Genomic DNA, 16,392 nt, shown 5'->3' with positions numbered 1-16,392 from the left:
ACGGGAGAGGTCTTCCAGCAGCAGTATGTCCGGGGGGGGGGGGGGGGGCGGGGGGGTTCTTCCAGCAGCATGTGTCCTTGGTGGGGGGAGGGGTTCTTCCAGCAGCAGTATGTCCTGGGGGGGGGCAGGGGTGTTCCTCCAGCAGCGGCGTGTCTTGGGGGGGAGGGGGGTTCCTCCCACAGCGGTGTGTCCTCGGGGGGAGGGGGGGGTTCCTCCAGCAGTGATGTGTCTTGGGGGGGGGCGGGGGGAAGGGTTCCTCCAGCAGCAGTGTGTCCTGAGGGGACGGGAGAGGTCTTCCAGCAGCAGTATGTCCGGGGGGGGGGGGGGGGGCAGGGGGGGTTCTTCCAGCAGCATGTGTCCTTGGTGGGGGGAGGGGTTCTTCCAGCAGCAGTATGTCCTGGGGGGGGGGGGGCAGGGGTGTTCCTCCAGCAGCGGCGTGTCTTGGGGGGGAGGGGGGTTCCTCCCGCAGCGGCGTGTCCTGGGGGGGAGGGAGGGTTCCTCCAACAGCCGCGTGTCCTCGTGGGGAGGGGGGGTCCTCCAGCAGTGGCGTGTCCAGGGGGGGAGGGGGGTTCCTCCCGCAGTGGTGTGTCCTCGGGGGAGGTCCTGCCCCAGGGAGGGATGCAGGGATGTTTCCAGCAGGTGCTGTGTTATACTTTCTGAAGGGCCTGCTCCAGTCAGCTACCCTTTCAACAGTGTCCTCAGTGATTGCTTAACGACACAGGGTGTAGAAGGAGCAAAGTTAAAATGTAACTAATGGATTAGAAAACATAGCAGATATGATGAAGATTACTGGCAGGGAGCTGGGCCAAAGATACAAGCATTTGATAGAAAATGGGGAAAACAGGGAAATGGTGAACTCAGGTAACAATTGAAAAATGCACATTAAACCAGGTTTTTTTGACATTGAGCCAAGGCACAGCTTTTCATGATTACTGACTTGACCTCTTTGTCTCTTCTCATTCTTGAATGAAGTTTCTGATGCTGTTCAGATGCAGAAAGAGTGGAGCTTTGCGAAGACCCACCCTCTGCTCACCGGCCTGTACCGCAGGGTGGGTGTCGCCACGCTCAGACCTGATGCCCCCTGCGCCAGGAGGCACTGCTGCCGCGAGCCTCTGTGGCTCCCAGCCCGGGGAGAGAGGCCAGGGGGCTCCGTGGGCCCCACCATCCACACCTGGACCCCGGGGGGCCCCGAGACCGGACGTCTCGCTTGGGCAGAGCACCTCCTCACCTGCCCACACGTGTCGCCGTGTCGACCCCACGTCGTGTCCGACGGGAAGTGGGACGGAGCTGAGGCCCCACCGCCTGACGCGCGGCTTGTTTGGGCACTCCTTTCAGCTCTTCACGATGCTAAGTCCAGAGGAGCTAGTTGGCCATTTGCAGGAAGTTCTGGAAACACACGAGGTGAACTGGCGGCATGTGCTCTCCTGTGTGTCCACACTGGTGATCTGCTTACCCGAGGCGCAGCAGCTGGTTAAAGGTGCACCCGGATGGGAGCCGTGTGCTGCGTGTGCGTGCGTGTCCTGTGGTTTGTGGGTGAGCCTGTCCGTGGAATGCGGGCTCTGCTCACCGGCCTCGATGGCGCCCTGTGTCTTTTTGTCTGTGCCCTTGGTCCGCCTCCCGTGGTGGCGATCTGCTTGCTACAGCCTCCCGTGATCAGTGTTTGGCTCTTGGGGTCACTCGTTACCCAGGCTCTTGAACTGGGCACTGCGCGTGCGTGTTCTCCTGACTGCCGTGCCCTATCCCTGGCGGGACGTCCGCGTTTTCTTTGCCGATGCCCTTGTCTGCCAACTGTGACTGTGGTCGTTCCCTCCTAGATTGGGTGGCCCGATTGCTGGCCCGTGCGTTCGAGAACTGCGACCTGGACAGCATGGTCACTGCGTTCCTGGTTGTGCGTCAGGCTGCGCTGGAGGGCCCGTCTGTGTTCCCGTCCTATGCAGACTGGTTCCAGGTGAGCTGCCCCCCAGCAGCCACTGGTGGGTCTCTGACTCGCCGTCCTAGGAACAGACGCACTCTGTGGGTCAGGTCTGTTCCTCTCCCTGCCCTCCCCCCGCCGGAGCCCCGTGCTGCTCTGTCTGGGCTTTGCTCCCTCCTCTCATGGCCTCCTTGCCTGCCCAGTCAGGTCTCCGAGCACGGGAGTGCGGTCAGGAAACCAGGAAAACAAATGTGCCCGCTGCTCTTGGCACAGTGTGCTCATCCCAGAAGGGTGCCCCTCACCTTCTGCGGGGTCTTCTCTTTGTTTCCACCACATCTGTGCAGCTGTGCACGGCCTGCCGAGTCTCGCCTCTGAGAAAGCTTCTTCCAGACATCAACTTTGAAGGTTGGGTGTGTGTAAATCTGTCATTTAAAAGGCTATCTAGGGGCGCCTGGGTGGCGCAGTCGGGTAAGCGTCCGACTTCAGCCAGGTCCCGATCTCGCGGTCCGTGAGTTCGAGCCCCGCGTCAGGCTCTGGGCTGATGGCTCGGAGCCTGGAGCCTGTTTCCGATTCTGTGTCTCCCTCTCTCTCTGCCCCTCCCCCGTTCATGCTCTGTCTCTCTCTGTCCCAAAAATAAATTAAAAAAAAAAAACAAAAAAACGTTAAAAGGCTATCTAATTTGGACGCCTGCGTGGCTCAGTCAGTTAAGTGTCTGACTTCAGCTCAGGTCATGATCTCAAGGTTCGTGAGTTCGAGCTCCACTTCGGATGAGCTCACGCCCTGGGTGAGCCCCGCTTCTCTCTGTACCCCTCCCTTACTTGCACCCCCCCCCCCCCCAAAAAAAAGCTATCATTCTTTGTTGAGGTTTTGGGTTTTCTTGCCATGCTGCTGGGGTGGTGTAGTTGGTGGTAGTTTGTGGGGAGCCCATCTTCCTCCAGTTCTGAGCATTAGCTGCATCTGCACAGACACCCGGAGAGCCTGGCTTGGCCCCTGCCTGGGGCATTGGTACAGCACGGTGGTTGTGGGGTTCTTTCTTTGTTCTTTTATTCCTTGGAGCTGATTCCGGTCAGCCCTGTGCTCCCCCAGCAGTGGGCTGTCGGCCCAGGAGCACCCACGGGACGCACATGGGGCTGTTGGCAGTGTCCACAGCCAGGGGACCCTTTGTGGTCACACTGGCCTGTTTCCTGTGTCTGCTGTGCCTAGGTGATTCGGTCACAACCAGGTATTCCCTGGCCTGGGTTTTGCCCACTTCTCAGGACAACACATGGACAGGAATGCTTGGGAAGTGCTGTGTTGATTGTGTGTTTTTTGTTTTTTTGTTTTGTTTTTCCTTTTACCTTTTAAATCAAGTTTATGGAGATCGAATTTACATAAAATGTACCCAATTTAGGTGAATGCTTGTGCGAGTTTGACAGATGTTTAAGTGTACGTTCAGTGTTTAAAGATCTGTTTTAATCTTTATTTTCAAGAGTGTTAATGTAAATAGGCCAATGTGATGATTTTAAATTTGAGCCCTTTGGGGTCCTGAATTACGGTTCTTAGCTCATCATGGTATGTACTTAGATGTAATTTTTCTAATGAAAAAAACTTTTTTCTCTGAAGTGACACTAAATGCTGTTGTAACCCCAGATTCGGAGGTGTGTGTGTTATTTTAGGTACTGGACATAAACACTTCGAATAAGCTGTGGGTCTCCTCTGGTGGCTTTTTTTTTTAAATTTTTTAATTTTTTTACTTGTTTCTTTATGTATTTATTTAGAGAACATCTTCGAGCAGGGAACAGGCAGAGAGAGAGAGAGAGAGAGAGAGAGCGAGAGAGAATTCCAAGCAGGCTCCACACTGTCAGCATGGAGCCCCATGTGGAACTCAAACCCTCGAACTATGAGATCATGACCTAAGCCAAAATCAAGAGTCAGACGCTCAAGTGACTGAGTGGTAGCTTGTTTTTATTCCTGTTTCCAGGGTGTCATTGAGGCTCACTCTTGATTTGAACGGATGTTGCCAAGGGTTGGTAACCCTTCTGTGTAGACAGATACCTTAGAGGAGGGAGTTGGTGGCCCTGTACTTGGGTGGGAGCTGAATGGTGATGTGGGGGCAGTCCTCAACGGACTCAGCCCTCAGGCACCTCTACTTCCTAAATTCCACATATGGGTGAAATCAGATGGTATTTGTCTTTTCTGACTGACTTATTTTGCTTAGGATAATACGTTCTAGCTCCATCCACGTCTTTGCAAACGGCAGGATTTCATTCTTTTTGATGGTTCAGTAATGTTTACGGTGTATGTACCACATCTTTTTTATCCACTCATCAGTCAGTGGACGTCTGGGCTCTTTCCATAATGGCTGTTGTAGATAATGCTACTGTAAACATTGGCGTGCACGTACCCCTTTGAATGAGTATTTTTGTAGCCTTTGGATAAATAACCTAGTTGTGTAATTGGTGGGTTGTAGGGTAATTCTATTTTTAACTGTTTGAGAGACCTCCACACTGCTCTCCTGAGCGGCTGCACCATTTTGCATTCCCACCAACTGTGCAAATTGTTCCCCTTTTCTCCACATCCTCTCCCACTCCCATTGTTTTTTGTGTTGTTAATTTTAGCCATTCTGACAGGTGTGAGTTAGTATCTCATTGTAGTTTTGATTTGCATTTCCCTGATGATGAGTGATGTTGAGCATCTTTTCATGTGTCTGATGGCCATCTGTATGTCTTTGTAGAAAGGTTTGTTTATGTCTTCCCATTTAAAAAAAATCTTTTTTTAACATTTATTTATTATTGAGAGACGGACACAGAGCGTGAGCAGGGGAGGGGCCGAGAGATGGAGAGACACAGAATGTGAAGCAGGCTCCAGGCTCCTAGCTGTCAGCAAAGAGCCTGATGTGGGGCTCAAACTCACGAACCATGAGATCATGACCTGAGCCCAAGTCGGATGCTTAACTGAGCCACCCAGGTGCCCCTTTTCCTCTATTCTGAATAGAGTATATGAATAGAGTATCCCTTGCTGGATAGAGTATTCTTGGTTGAAGAATTTTCCCTTTCAGCACTTTGAATATACCAAGCCCCTCCCTTCCGGCTTGGAAAGTTTCTGCCGAAAAATGTTCTGAAAGCCTTATGGGGTTTCCTTTGTATGTAGCAGTTTTCCTCTGTTATGGTTCTTTTAAAATATTTTCTTTCTCACTATATTTCGCAAATTTAATTACAACGTGTCTTAGTGTGGATCTGCTTTTGTTGATTTTGATGGATCTTCTGTGTGCCACTTCGATCTGGTTATCTATTTCCTTCCTTAGATTAAGGGCATTTTCAGCTATTATTTCTTCAAAGAAATTCTCTGCTCCCTTTTCTCACTCTTTTTCTTCTGGGACTCCTTTAATGCTAATGTTATTACATTTGAAGGAGTCACTGAGTTCCCTAAGTCTGTCCTCATGTTGCATAATTTTTCTTTCTCTCTTTTGTTGAGTTTCATTGCTTTCCGTTACTCTGTCTTCTAGGTCATTGATTCATTCCTCTGCTTCTTCCAGCCTGCCCTTCATTCCATCTAGTGTGTTTCTTTCTTTCTTTTTTTTAATTTAACCCTTTATTTCTGCTGTGTTATTCCTTATGTCCGTGTTAATGGTCTCACTGATGTCCTCCACTCTTTTCTCAAGTCCTGTGAGTATCCTTAGGATTGTTGCTTAAATTGGCCATCAGCCATGTTACTTACAGTTGCCTCCCTTCGATCTCCAGCTGTGGTCTTGTCCTGTCCTTTCATTTGGAACAGATTCCTGTGTCTTCTTATTTTGTCTAAGTCTCTGCACCTACTTCTGTGTGTTAGGAAAGTCAGTCTCCTGATCTTGAGGGTAACGGCCTTCTGAAGAGGTCCCGGACTGCCCTTCAGTGTCATGTCTCCTGTCCCCAGGGCGCTCAGCAAGTGTCCCCAGTGCGTGCAGCGTGTGCTCTGCTGTTGTGTCCTGGCTGCTTTATCCTTCAGGCCAGTTGTCTGCAGAGGCTCTTTGCCTCTTGTGGGCAGTGAGTGGTCTGAATGTGGCACGTTTTAAGTAGCGGTGCTCTGGTCTGCTTGTGAAATGAGATCGTGGAAGCGAGGCCTCGCAGAACTCCCTGGTGGCGAGACAGCGGTGTGAGCAGGGGTTTGGGCCGGTCTTCTGGGGGAAGGGGGCCTGCTGGGAAGGGCAGCTGTGCCGGAGCGTGTGGCGGGGGTGACGGGGTGGGGGGGGCGGGGGTTGAGCGTTTGGTGTGATTAAGTTAGGAAGCAAGCGGTGCCCGACTCCGCTGGTTCCCGCAGGCGTCCCTGTGCTTGTGCTGAGGGGCGGGAGGGAGGCGGCGCCTGTCAAGTCTTTGTTCCTGGAGGGGGTCTCTCCGTGAACGCGGTCTCTCTGGGCCCAGCCCTCTGAGATGAGCAAATCACCTCGCCCCGTGTGCTCCGGGGGCTCTTCAGGTCTCTTCAGATCACGGTTTCCGTGGCTCCGGTCCCTGGGCCGTTTGCCTGCCTTCTCTCCTGGAGCAGCACGGTGCCTTCCGGGCTCTCCCTGAGCCAAGCCCCTGCCCTTTAGAACTCTAGGCCTGAAGCCCTGCCGATTGCAAGAACTTGAATGGGCCCTCTCGCTTTCCGAGCCGGTTGCCGTGGGGCTCCGTCTTCCCATGAGCTCCCCTGTGTGCATTCTGTCCTCACCGTCCCAGCACAGTGGCCGTCATCTGTTTCTCTCCCAAACCACATCTCTTCTCGTTCTGCCGGTCTTCGGGTTGATTTCTGGGGCACTTGGGATGATTTGATGGTTACCTCGTTGTGTTCGTGGGACGAGGGGAGTCTCGGGCCCTCCTATTCCGCCATCTTCCCCGTATCTGGTGGCTTTTTGTGTCTGCCTGTCTGTCTGCACCCTCCTCCCACACGGGTATGTTGTGTGCTCTGACGGAAGTGCTCGGCCGGCCTCCCGCCACAGGAGCAGTGGCTGCATAGTTCTGGTGGGCTGGGCTGGGGCAGGACCTGGTGTGGCTGGGTGTTGGGTTCTCTTGGCAGAGCCTCACTGGCTCTTTGGGTCCATTGGCCGTTCTGGAATTCCCGACACTCCCTGGGAGCCCTCGGTTCCCTCCCGGGAAAGCTGGGTTCGGTGTCCTGAGGAGTTGTCCTCCTTGGCCACTTCCCCTGCGGTGACGTTGTCTCCTCACAGAAGAGTGAGAGTTTCTGTGTGTTCAGAAGTGGCTTCATCATGTAGAATGTGTATGTTTAGGGAAGGGTCCTTGTTAGGGGAGCTAATGCACTGTGTCTCCGAGGGTCACAGAAAGAGGCCACAGTTACTGTTTTCTATAGGAATGTGTATATATGGTACTATTTATTTATTTATTTTATTTCAGAGGAAGCTGGGGTGGGGACAGAGAGATGGGGGGAGAGAGAATCCCAAGCAGGCTCTCTGCGTTCAGTGCAGAACCTGACTTGGGGCTCGATCCCACAACTCTGGGATCATGACCTGAGCCAAAACCAAGAGTTGGACATTCAACTGACTGAGCCACCCAGGTGCCCCTATAGGAATGTATTTTTTTTTAATTTTTTAATGTTTATTATTTATTTTTGAGAGAGAGCACAAGCGGAGGAGGGGCAGAGAGAGAGGGAGACACAGAAACCGAAGCAGCTCCAGGCTCTGAGCTGTCAGCACAGAGTCTGATGTGGGGCTTGAACTCACGAACTGCAAGATCATGACCTGAGCCCAAGTCAGACACTTAACTGACTGAGCCACCCAGGTTCCCCTAGGAATGTAGTTTTACCTTTTCATTTTAAACTTTTTTTTTAAAATTTTTTAAATGTTTATTTACTTTTGAGAGAGAGAGAGAGAGAGACGAAGTGTGAGTGGGGGAGGGGCAGAGACCAAGCGAGACACAGAAACCAAAGCAGCTCCAGGCTCTGAGCTGTCAGCACAGAGCCCGACCCGGGTCTCGAACTCACGGACATCATGACCTGAGCTGAAGTCGGCTGCTTAACCGACTGAGCCACGCAGGTGCCCCATAACTTGTCGTTTTAAATAACCCCTCAGCCCGTCTCTTCAGTCAGGCAAAGCCATAGCGTAAGATTTCAGGGCCCCAAGCGGCTCTGTTTCCCTTTCATTGCAATTGAGTTTCTGTCTCTGTGGCGGAGGCACGGCTGCCGCCAGGCGCCGTGTGACAGATCGCTGTGTGGCGGGCACAGCCCCTCGTGGAGCCGGCCACCTGGCCCTCACGCCGGCCTCTCCCTCCAGGCCTCCTTTGGGAGCTCGAGGGGCTCCCACTGTTGCAGCAAGAAGACGCTGGTCTTCCTCTTCAAGTTCCTGTCAGACCTCGTGCCCTTTGAGGCGCCCCGGTACATGCAGGTGAGTGCAGTCCCAGCCGCCCGGGCGTCCCTCCTCCGTGCAGGCCTCAAAGGAGGGAAGTCATCGCGCCCCGGGCACCGGGGCCGCGTTTGGGACGGTCGATCGCCCGGGAACCAGCCGGCGCGCGTCGCTGGCAGGTGGTCGGTGAGCGCGGTGTCGAGTGCAGAGGGTGGGGCGGGTCTGTTGCGGGCACAGGAGGGCGTCCCCAGCCCCCGCTCAGCGGGAGGAGCACGTGCATGTGCGGTCCAGCCCCATGTGTGTGCTTTTAAGATGATACGTCTTTTTCCTCCCTCTCTTTCTGTCCCTCTTCTGCTCATGCTCTATCTCCTCCTCTCTCTCTTGTAAAAATAAATAAACGTTAAGAAAAATTAAAAAAAAAAAGTTTTAAAATAGGTATTTTTTCTCTTCTGTTCTTTTTGTAGCTTCAAGTTTTATTTAAATTCCGGTCAGTTACCATATAAAATGATGCATTTTTATATCAAAGAAGAGCCGGAAGGATATACCCCAAAGTGCCCCTGGCCGTTACTTCCAGGGGGGAAGACCTTCATAATTTATTATCTTTTTATTAAATGTCTTAAGTTTATTTATTTTGAGGGAGCATGCACCAACGGGGAAGGGGCAGTGAGAGAGGGAGACAGAAGATCCGAAGCGGGCTTTGTGCCAGCAGCAGCGAGCTCGACGTGGGGCTCGAACTCACGAATGTGAGATGGTGACCTGAGCCAAAGGTGGACGCTCAACCAACTGAGCCCCCTAGGTGCCCTGAGTGTGCGTTTTTAGTAACAAATCTATACGAATCTCGTTATTAAAAATGCCTTACTGCAAGCTTTCTTTTTTATTTTATTTAAAAACAATTTTTTTTAACGTTTATTTATTTTTGAGACAGAGAGAGACAGAGCATGAACGGGGGAGGGTCAGAGAGAGGGAGACACAGAATCTGAAACAGGCTCTAGGCTCTGAGCTGTCAGCACAGAGCCTGACGCGGGGCTCGAACCCACGGACCACGAGATCATGACATGAGCCGAAGTCGGCCGCTTAACCGACTGAGCCACCCAGGCGCCCCAAGCTTTCTTTTCTAAAATGAGATGACTATAGCCAGCATTCTTTGGGCGGGTAGGGCACCTGGAGTCTGATTTTCACTTCTTTTTTTGTAAATACGACATTTGCCTTACGTTCCAAAGAATACATCTGACGGGATGGAGGAAGGAGAATAAAGAACTTGCCGCCACTGAGTGAAGCCCAGAACTTCCTTCCCACCCTTCCGTGGGGACTTGACCCCTTGTCTCCTGGGCACTGCTGTGGTGGTGCTGTAGCCGCAGCCCTGGAGGACAGCGCCTGAGCGGGGGCGCTGGGGTGCGGTGGGTGAGGGGCCGGCTCTGTGGGTGGGCCCCACCCCATGCTCTCCCTGGCATGGCCCTCTTCTGAACGCCTCTTCTGGCCCTCTTCTGCTCCATGGATGTCCGTGGGAGCAGGTAGAGACCCTGGGATTCTGTCCCACCTCTGGCTTCAGCCCCCAGGGTCTTTGGGTAACCCTTGGACCCTCCCGACGTCCGACAAGTGCAGCTTTCGGAAGCAGGCTGTTGCTGCCTCCCCGGAAAGTCACCAGCAGTTCACGGGCTGGTGTCACCTGTTCTGCCATCTGCCCGCAGGCGCACATTCTCCACCCACCGCTGGTGCCAAGCAAGTACCGCTCCCTCCTCACAGACTATGTCACGCTGGCCAAGACGCGTCTGGCCGACCTGAAGGCGAGTCCTGGCCTCCCCTCCCCAGCAACAGCTCCTTCCTCAGCCTTTCCCCGCAGAGCCCAGCGCCTGCCTGGTCCTCCCATCCCCAAACACGTCTCCTCTGCAGGTTTCTCTGGAAAACATGGGCCTCTACGAGGATCTGTCTTCAGCCAGGGACGTGACAGAGGTAATGTCAGCTCGGTTCTACTGCCCCTTGTGGCCTGTCGCCTGTGCTCACCAAGCTCACTCTGACCTGAGCGTTTGAGCCTTTTCTTTCTGGTGCAGCTTGAGGGTGGGAGCTAACTGGCAGGTACTTACTCTGTGATGCTCTGCCCTTTTCAGAGCAGGAGCAAAGCAGGTCACTGTGTGAAGGAAAGTCTGTCATTTAGATCTTGGTTCATGTGGGTTTGCATAGAGCAGGAGGTCTTTCAAATGGGGTAGGGGGAAGATCACGTTTTTCTAAGAATTACAGAAAAAAGCGTTAAGTATATTTACGTAAAGCAGAAGTCAGAATGCTGTATGGTGTTTGTATGCATTGTTTTGAGAGCCTCAAAAGCTTTGTAAAAGCTGTGAGCTGCCGGAGAGCCCTCACAGCGGCCCGTAACTCGTTCGGTGAATATTTGTAAGTGTTTAATGCAGCTGTCCATTTAAGATTTCTTTTTTTAAATATTTTTTTTTCAACGTTTTTTATTTATTTTTGGGACAGAGAGAGACATAGCATGAACGGGGAAGGGGCAGAGAGAGAGGGAGACACAGAATCGGAAACAGGCTCCAGGCTCTGAGCCATCAGCCCAGAGCCTGACGCGGGGCTCGAACTCACGGACCGCGAGATCGTGACCTGGCTGAAGTCGGACGCTTAACCGACTGCGCCACCCAGGCGCCCCCCATTTAAGATTTCTTGCTGCTCATAAGTCATTTCACATTTTTTTTTAAGTCTCAAAAGTTAAGACTCTTCCCCTTCCCACTTCAGATCTTTCTTTAGACCCTTTTATTCTCCTCGGGGGACCCGGGAGGGTGGCAGGGGGTCCCAGACGTGTCGAGTGGTTAGTGGGGCGGCTCATTGCCAGACGCGAGCTCTCTGAGAGCAGGAAACAGCGGCTGGTGCCTTTGTGTGGTCTTGCTGGTAATGGTTGGAACGTTCCCTTGCCGTGCTGGCAGTGAGCACTCGCCATCCACCTTGACATGGCAGAGCTGTGCTCGAGGGGAGGCTCATGACACCCTTCTCGGTGTCTTTTCTTCCACATCCTGTGTTCCCTTCCCACCCTCCCTGTACGGAGCCAGCCCCGCAGCCAAGCGCACCAGGATGTGGAGAAGGCCATCGCAGTGTTTGAACACACAGGGAGAATCCCCTCCGCGGTCATGGAGGCCAGGTAGGGTCGTGCTTCCCCGAGCCGTCCTGTCTGTTCTCAGAGCCAGTTGGGGTAGAATGGCTTTCCTATTTGTGGGTCTCCAAGGGTAGACGTCCAGCAAAAGTCGTGCAGAGCCTTTCTGTGAACCTTGTTTTCTTGATAAAAGCTGACAGGTAGTGTGGAGAAGGGCCCCCACTTAGGGGGTTTAGGGCAATAACTTTGTCACTGATGCTTCATGGGTGACCGAAGTGCAGCCAGGACAGAATCGAATAGCAAAATTGTTGTGGGTTTTGTGTGGTCCCGAAACGTTTTCAACTGTGGTTACTGCCAGTGTGCGGCAGCTTTTCGAAGGCCTTGCTTCTCAGAGCTGTGACCTGACCCCCGCTCCCAGGATTCCGAGCTCGGCCCCAGGGGAGCGCCCACAGCTGACCTGAAGTGACCGGCCCAGATCGCACGGCTGTGCGGCGGGCACAGTGCCTTCCAGATTCCCTGGGACGCGAGCTTGTTGCTTCCCTGTGTGGGAAATGTCCCAAAACGGTGAAAAAGAAGACTTAAAACTGTGGCGTGATGTCACAGCCACGTGATAGGATGTGAGACAGCCTCTGAAATGTAGTGAGTGTCCGTGGAAATGGATTTCGTCGTCGTCAGTAAGGGGCCCTAATGCCTGTGTCGTCTGAACGAGTGTGTGACCCTCCTACCCTGCTCTCCTGTGCTGCAGCATCTTCAGGAGACCCTACTACACGGCTCACTTTCTCCCTGCCCTCCTCACGCCTCGAGTGGTCAGTACGTGCGGTCGCGGGCCTGGGGCCCCGCTGGCAGAGAGCGGGTGCCTCGCTTGACCCCCATCTTCCCCCGCAGCTCCCGAAAACGCCTGACCCCAGAGCGGCCTTGATCGAGTCCCTGAGGAGGTACGTGAGGACACCTGCTTCCGGGAGGGTTCTTGACAAACGTAAAGGGTTGTGCCTCTTGTGTGGAGGAATGCGTTTTATCTCGTGGGTTTTATTTATGAACTATTGGCTCAAAATCAGTTGGTTAAGGTTTTAAAAAGAAAATATTTTTGATACTATCATTTTTCACTGAGGATTATCAGTGTGGGGCTTCAAGAAAGTCGGGTGATTGGTCCATGATCAATGTGAAAGAATTTAGGCCAAGAAAGAAGAGAACAGGGAGACTCGGAAGCCTTGCTCTGCAGCAGGTTCGGCGGGACCTGAGACCGCAGGGCAGGGCACGCAGCCTTGGCTTCCCAGCTCACGCTGGGACCTCCCCCGGCCGAGAGTTGACCAGCTTCCCTGTCTTCCTTCCTCTAAATCCTGCTTCCCAGTAACCCTCTTACAAAGAGCACAGCGATAAGAAGGTCGAGGAGAATGAGGCTAGAACATAAAAGTAAACTTTGTCATCTTATATATAATAGGACTATTCTCTGGGATCATTATTTTTATTTATTTTGTGTGTAAAAGAATCCAGAAGTACAGAGACCCGTGCAAAAAGTGCTCCTGTGCCTCACTCACATTCATGCTTTGCTGTGCCTTTCCTTTTTTATGTTTTTGTTCAAAATAAAATTGTATAGGTATTGTTGAAACCCTTCTCAATCCGGCTCCCTGACCTGCTTTCCATTTTCCCTCTCTAAGGAAACCATTATCCTGAGGTTCACGTATAATCTTTTTATTTATTTGTTTTTATTTTTTATTTTTTTATTTAAAAAAAAAATTTTTTTTTTTTAACGTTTATTTATTTTTGAGACAGAGAGAGACAGAGCATGAACGGGGGAGGGGCAGAGAGAGAGGGAGACACAGAATTGGAAGCAGGCTCCAGGCTCTGAGCCATCAGCCCAGAGCCTGACGCGGGGCTCGAACTCACGGACCGTGAGATCGTGACCTGAGCTGAAGTCGGACGCCCAACCGACTGAGCCACCAGGCGCCCCTGTTTTTATTTTTTTAAGAAAATTTTTTTTAATGTTTTTATTTATTTTTGAAGGAGACAGAGACAGAGCATGAGCGGGGGAGGGGCAGAGAGAGAGGGAGACACAGAATCCGAAGGAGGCTCCAGGCTCCGCCAAGCTGTCGGCACAGAGCCTGACACAGGGCTCAAACTTACAAACCATGAGATCATGGCCTGAGCCGAAGTCGGACACTTAACCGACTGAGCCACCCAGGTGCCCCTTTTTATTTATTTTTTTTAAACATTTTAAAATTTATTTTTAAGAGAGACAGAGTGAGCCAGGGAGTAACAGAGAGGGAGAGAGAGGATCCCAAGCAGGCTCTGCACTACCAGTGCGGAAGCTGACACAGGACTCGGACTTTGAACCATGAGATCATGACCTGAGCCTAAATCAAGAGTTGGACGCTTAACCAACTAAGCCACCCAGGTGCCCCAATCTTTTTCTATTTTTAATTTTATTACATATATTTAAAGGTACAAAGTATGTGTGTATACATGCACATATCACCCCGTGTCCCTCTGCAGTTGGTGTTTTCACTCACCCTGATGGCTCTGGGTCACTTGACCAATAGCATAGAATTCTGTTCTGTGGCAACCAGCTGCCATGTTGCACAACCCCGGGGGTGCTGTGGCCTGCGGCGTGACTACCTTGATTAATTTATCCATCCCCTAGAACAGAACTCTTAGGTTAACTCCATTATAATGCTCTTTTAATAGTGCTTCAGTGAACGTCCTTGGATGTGTATCCATGAAAATTCCAAATTTTTAGGGGTGCCTGGGAGGCTCAGTTGGTTAAGTGTACGACTCTGGGTTTTGGCTCAGGCCATGATCCCATGGTTCGTGAGATCGAGCCTCACATTGGGCTCTGTGCTGACAGCACGGAGCCTGCTTTGAAGTCTGTGTCTTCCTTTCTCTCTGCCCTTCCGCTGTTTATTCTCTCTCTCTCTCTCTCTCTGTCTCTCTCATTCTCTCTCTCTTTCTCTCTCAAACTCAAAAAATTTTAAACTCTGAATTTTTAGTGGAATTTCCTTAATTTATGGATTAATATTGGGTAGTTGACTTTATTGTAACTTTGTTTCTATGAACATCACATATGTATTTAAACTTTTCAGTAGTAGATTTTTCTATCTTGTAAATTTTTAGTTAGATTTGCTACTGGGTACCTAGATTTTGTTGTTGTGAATAGCATATTATCTTCTGGGGTTTAAAAAAAATTTTTTTTCATTGATTATTGAAGTATAGGTACTCCTGTATCAAGTAACCCTGCTGAACTTATTTATAGTAGGTGATTAGTTGATTTTCTCTGTAGATGAGCACAGTAGATTTCTATGTCGAATAAGTTTGTCTTTTCTGATTTTTATGCCTTTTAGTTTTTGTCTTGTTAAATTGGGTAGGCTTCTTAGTGTAACATGAAATTGTAGAATAAGCTGGCATCGTGTGTTGTTTCTGACTGAAATAGGAATGCTTCTGATGTCTTACCAGTATTTCTATTTGCTGTAGTCTATATATTTAAAAAAAAAATTAATGTTTGTTTATTTCTGGGAGAGAGAGAGACAGAGTGCGAGTGGGGGGAGGGGCAGAGAGAGAGGGAGACACAACCTGAAGCAGGTTCCAGGCTCTGAGCTGCCAGCACAGAGCCCGACGCGGGGCTCGAACTCACGAATCGTGAGATCGTGACCTGAGCCAAAGTCAGATGACTAACCGACTGAGCCCCCTAGGTGCCCCTGTAGTCTTTATATTTTCATTTCCTTTAACATATTCAGAAAATTCCCTCTGCAGATTTGCTAAGGACTTTTAGCATCAATTTATGTTTTTTTGCATCTCTGAAGGTGGTTTTTGCTGCTGTGAAATCTGTTATGTGATAGATTACAGTGATTTTTCCACTTTCCTTGCATTGTGGATCACCTGCTTTGTAACGATTTTTTATCACATGGGCTGTTGAACGTGGTTTCATGATGACTTTATTTAGGATTTTTGCATCTGTGTCTCATACTTTTTTTTAATTCATGTTGGCTGCTTTGGCATCAAGGCTGTATTCCCTTCTCATGGAATGAATTGGGTAGCCTTCCCTCTTTCCTGTCTTCTGAAACAATTCATGTAGCACAAGGATTCTGCGTCTCTTAAAGTTTGATAAAACTTGGCTATAATATCTTTTCCTCATGTCTGTCTCAGAGGCAAACTATTGACAACTGAATCGGTTTCTTTCTTTCTTTTTTTTTTTTTCATGTTTGTTTATTTAGAGAGAGTGCATGAGAGCCAGGGAGGGGCAGAGACGGAGAGAGAATCCCAGGCAGACTCCGCACTGCCAGTGCAGACCTTGACAGGGGGCTCAGGCCCACAAGCTGTGGGATCGTGACCTGAGCCCAAATCGAGAGTCGGAGGCTTTACCTACTGAGCCCCGCGGGCACCTTTATTATTTCCTGCTTTCTTTGACTTCACGCTGTCGTTCTTAAGTTCTTAAGCTGGTTGTTTAACTCAGTGTTTTACAGTCTTTCTTATGTTTTAGTTTAGTTTTGTTTTGTTTTGGTTTTGCTTATTTATTTTGAGAGAGAGAGACAGGGCACAAGCAGGGGAGGAGCAGAGACAGGGAGACACAGATCTGAAGCAGGCTCCAGGCTCTGAGCTGCCAGCACAGAGCCCGACGCGGGGCTTGAACTCATGGACTGTGAGATCATGACCTGAGCCGAATTTGGACGCTTAACTGACTGAGCCACTCACGTGCCCCTCTTTCTTGTGTTTTAATAGAGGCGTAGCTTAATAAAGTTTACCTCTAAGTGTTAACTTCAGTGCCTTCCGGAAGTTTCAACATATAGTTCTTACATTGTCATTCAGTTCTAGATATTTTATTACTTGCGTTATGGTTTTCTTGTCATTATGAGTTAGTTATAAACGAATTAAAACATTTTCCGAACATATAGGTGTTTGCCCCTGAGCTTTTATTGTTAATTTCTAATTTAATTACATTATTTTCAAAGATGATTTGCTTTTTATGGATTTTTAAAATATTTATGTATGTATGTATTTATTTACTTATTTTGAGAGAGCGTGAGTGAGCAAGGGGCTGAGAGAGAGGGAGAGAGAGTGCGTATCCCGAAGTGGGGCTGGAATTCCTCAACCATGAGATCATGACCTGAGCCTTAGTTG

General features: G+C 50.4%; 1 protein-coding gene across 9 annotated transcripts in view; it reads left to right on the top strand.

Annotated features, from left to right (window-relative positions):
- FANCA (FA complementation group A) overlaps positions 1-16,392 on the top strand; it is a 62,907-nt gene that overhangs the window by 18,152 nt on the left and 28,363 nt on the right. For 8 of the 9 annotated variants that reach the window (XR_013552610.2, XR_013552611.2, XM_078439171.2 and 5 more), the window contains 9 exons: positions 973-1,049; positions 1,336-1,477; positions 1,815-1,948; positions 8,130-8,240; positions 9,887-9,982; positions 10,089-10,148; positions 11,243-11,331; positions 12,029-12,089; positions 12,169-12,218. Coding sequence is in view for 7 of the 9 variants with exons in the window: in XM_078439171.2 (XP_078295297.2) it covers positions 973-1,049; positions 1,336-1,477; positions 1,815-1,948; positions 8,130-8,240; positions 9,887-9,982; positions 10,089-10,148; positions 11,243-11,331; positions 12,029-12,089; positions 12,169-12,218 (820 nt within the window). In the remaining 2 variants the exon portion in view is untranslated. Of the gene's footprint in view, positions 1-972; positions 1,050-1,335; positions 1,478-1,814; positions 1,949-2,634; positions 2,640-8,009; positions 8,241-9,747; positions 9,983-10,088; positions 10,149-11,242; positions 11,332-12,028; positions 12,090-12,168; positions 12,219-16,392 lie in introns of all 9 variants that reach the window. The other variant, XM_078439178.2, reaches the window with a different exon arrangement.

Source organism: Panthera onca, chromosome E2 (genome assembly GCF_046562875.1).
Source record: "Panthera onca isolate mPanOnc1 chromosome E2, mPanOnc1 haplotype 2, whole genome shotgun sequence".
In the NCBI taxonomy this organism is placed as follows: domain Eukaryota; kingdom Metazoa; phylum Chordata; class Mammalia; order Carnivora; family Felidae; genus Panthera; species Panthera onca.
This window is presented reverse-complemented; position numbering and strand designations above follow the sequence as displayed.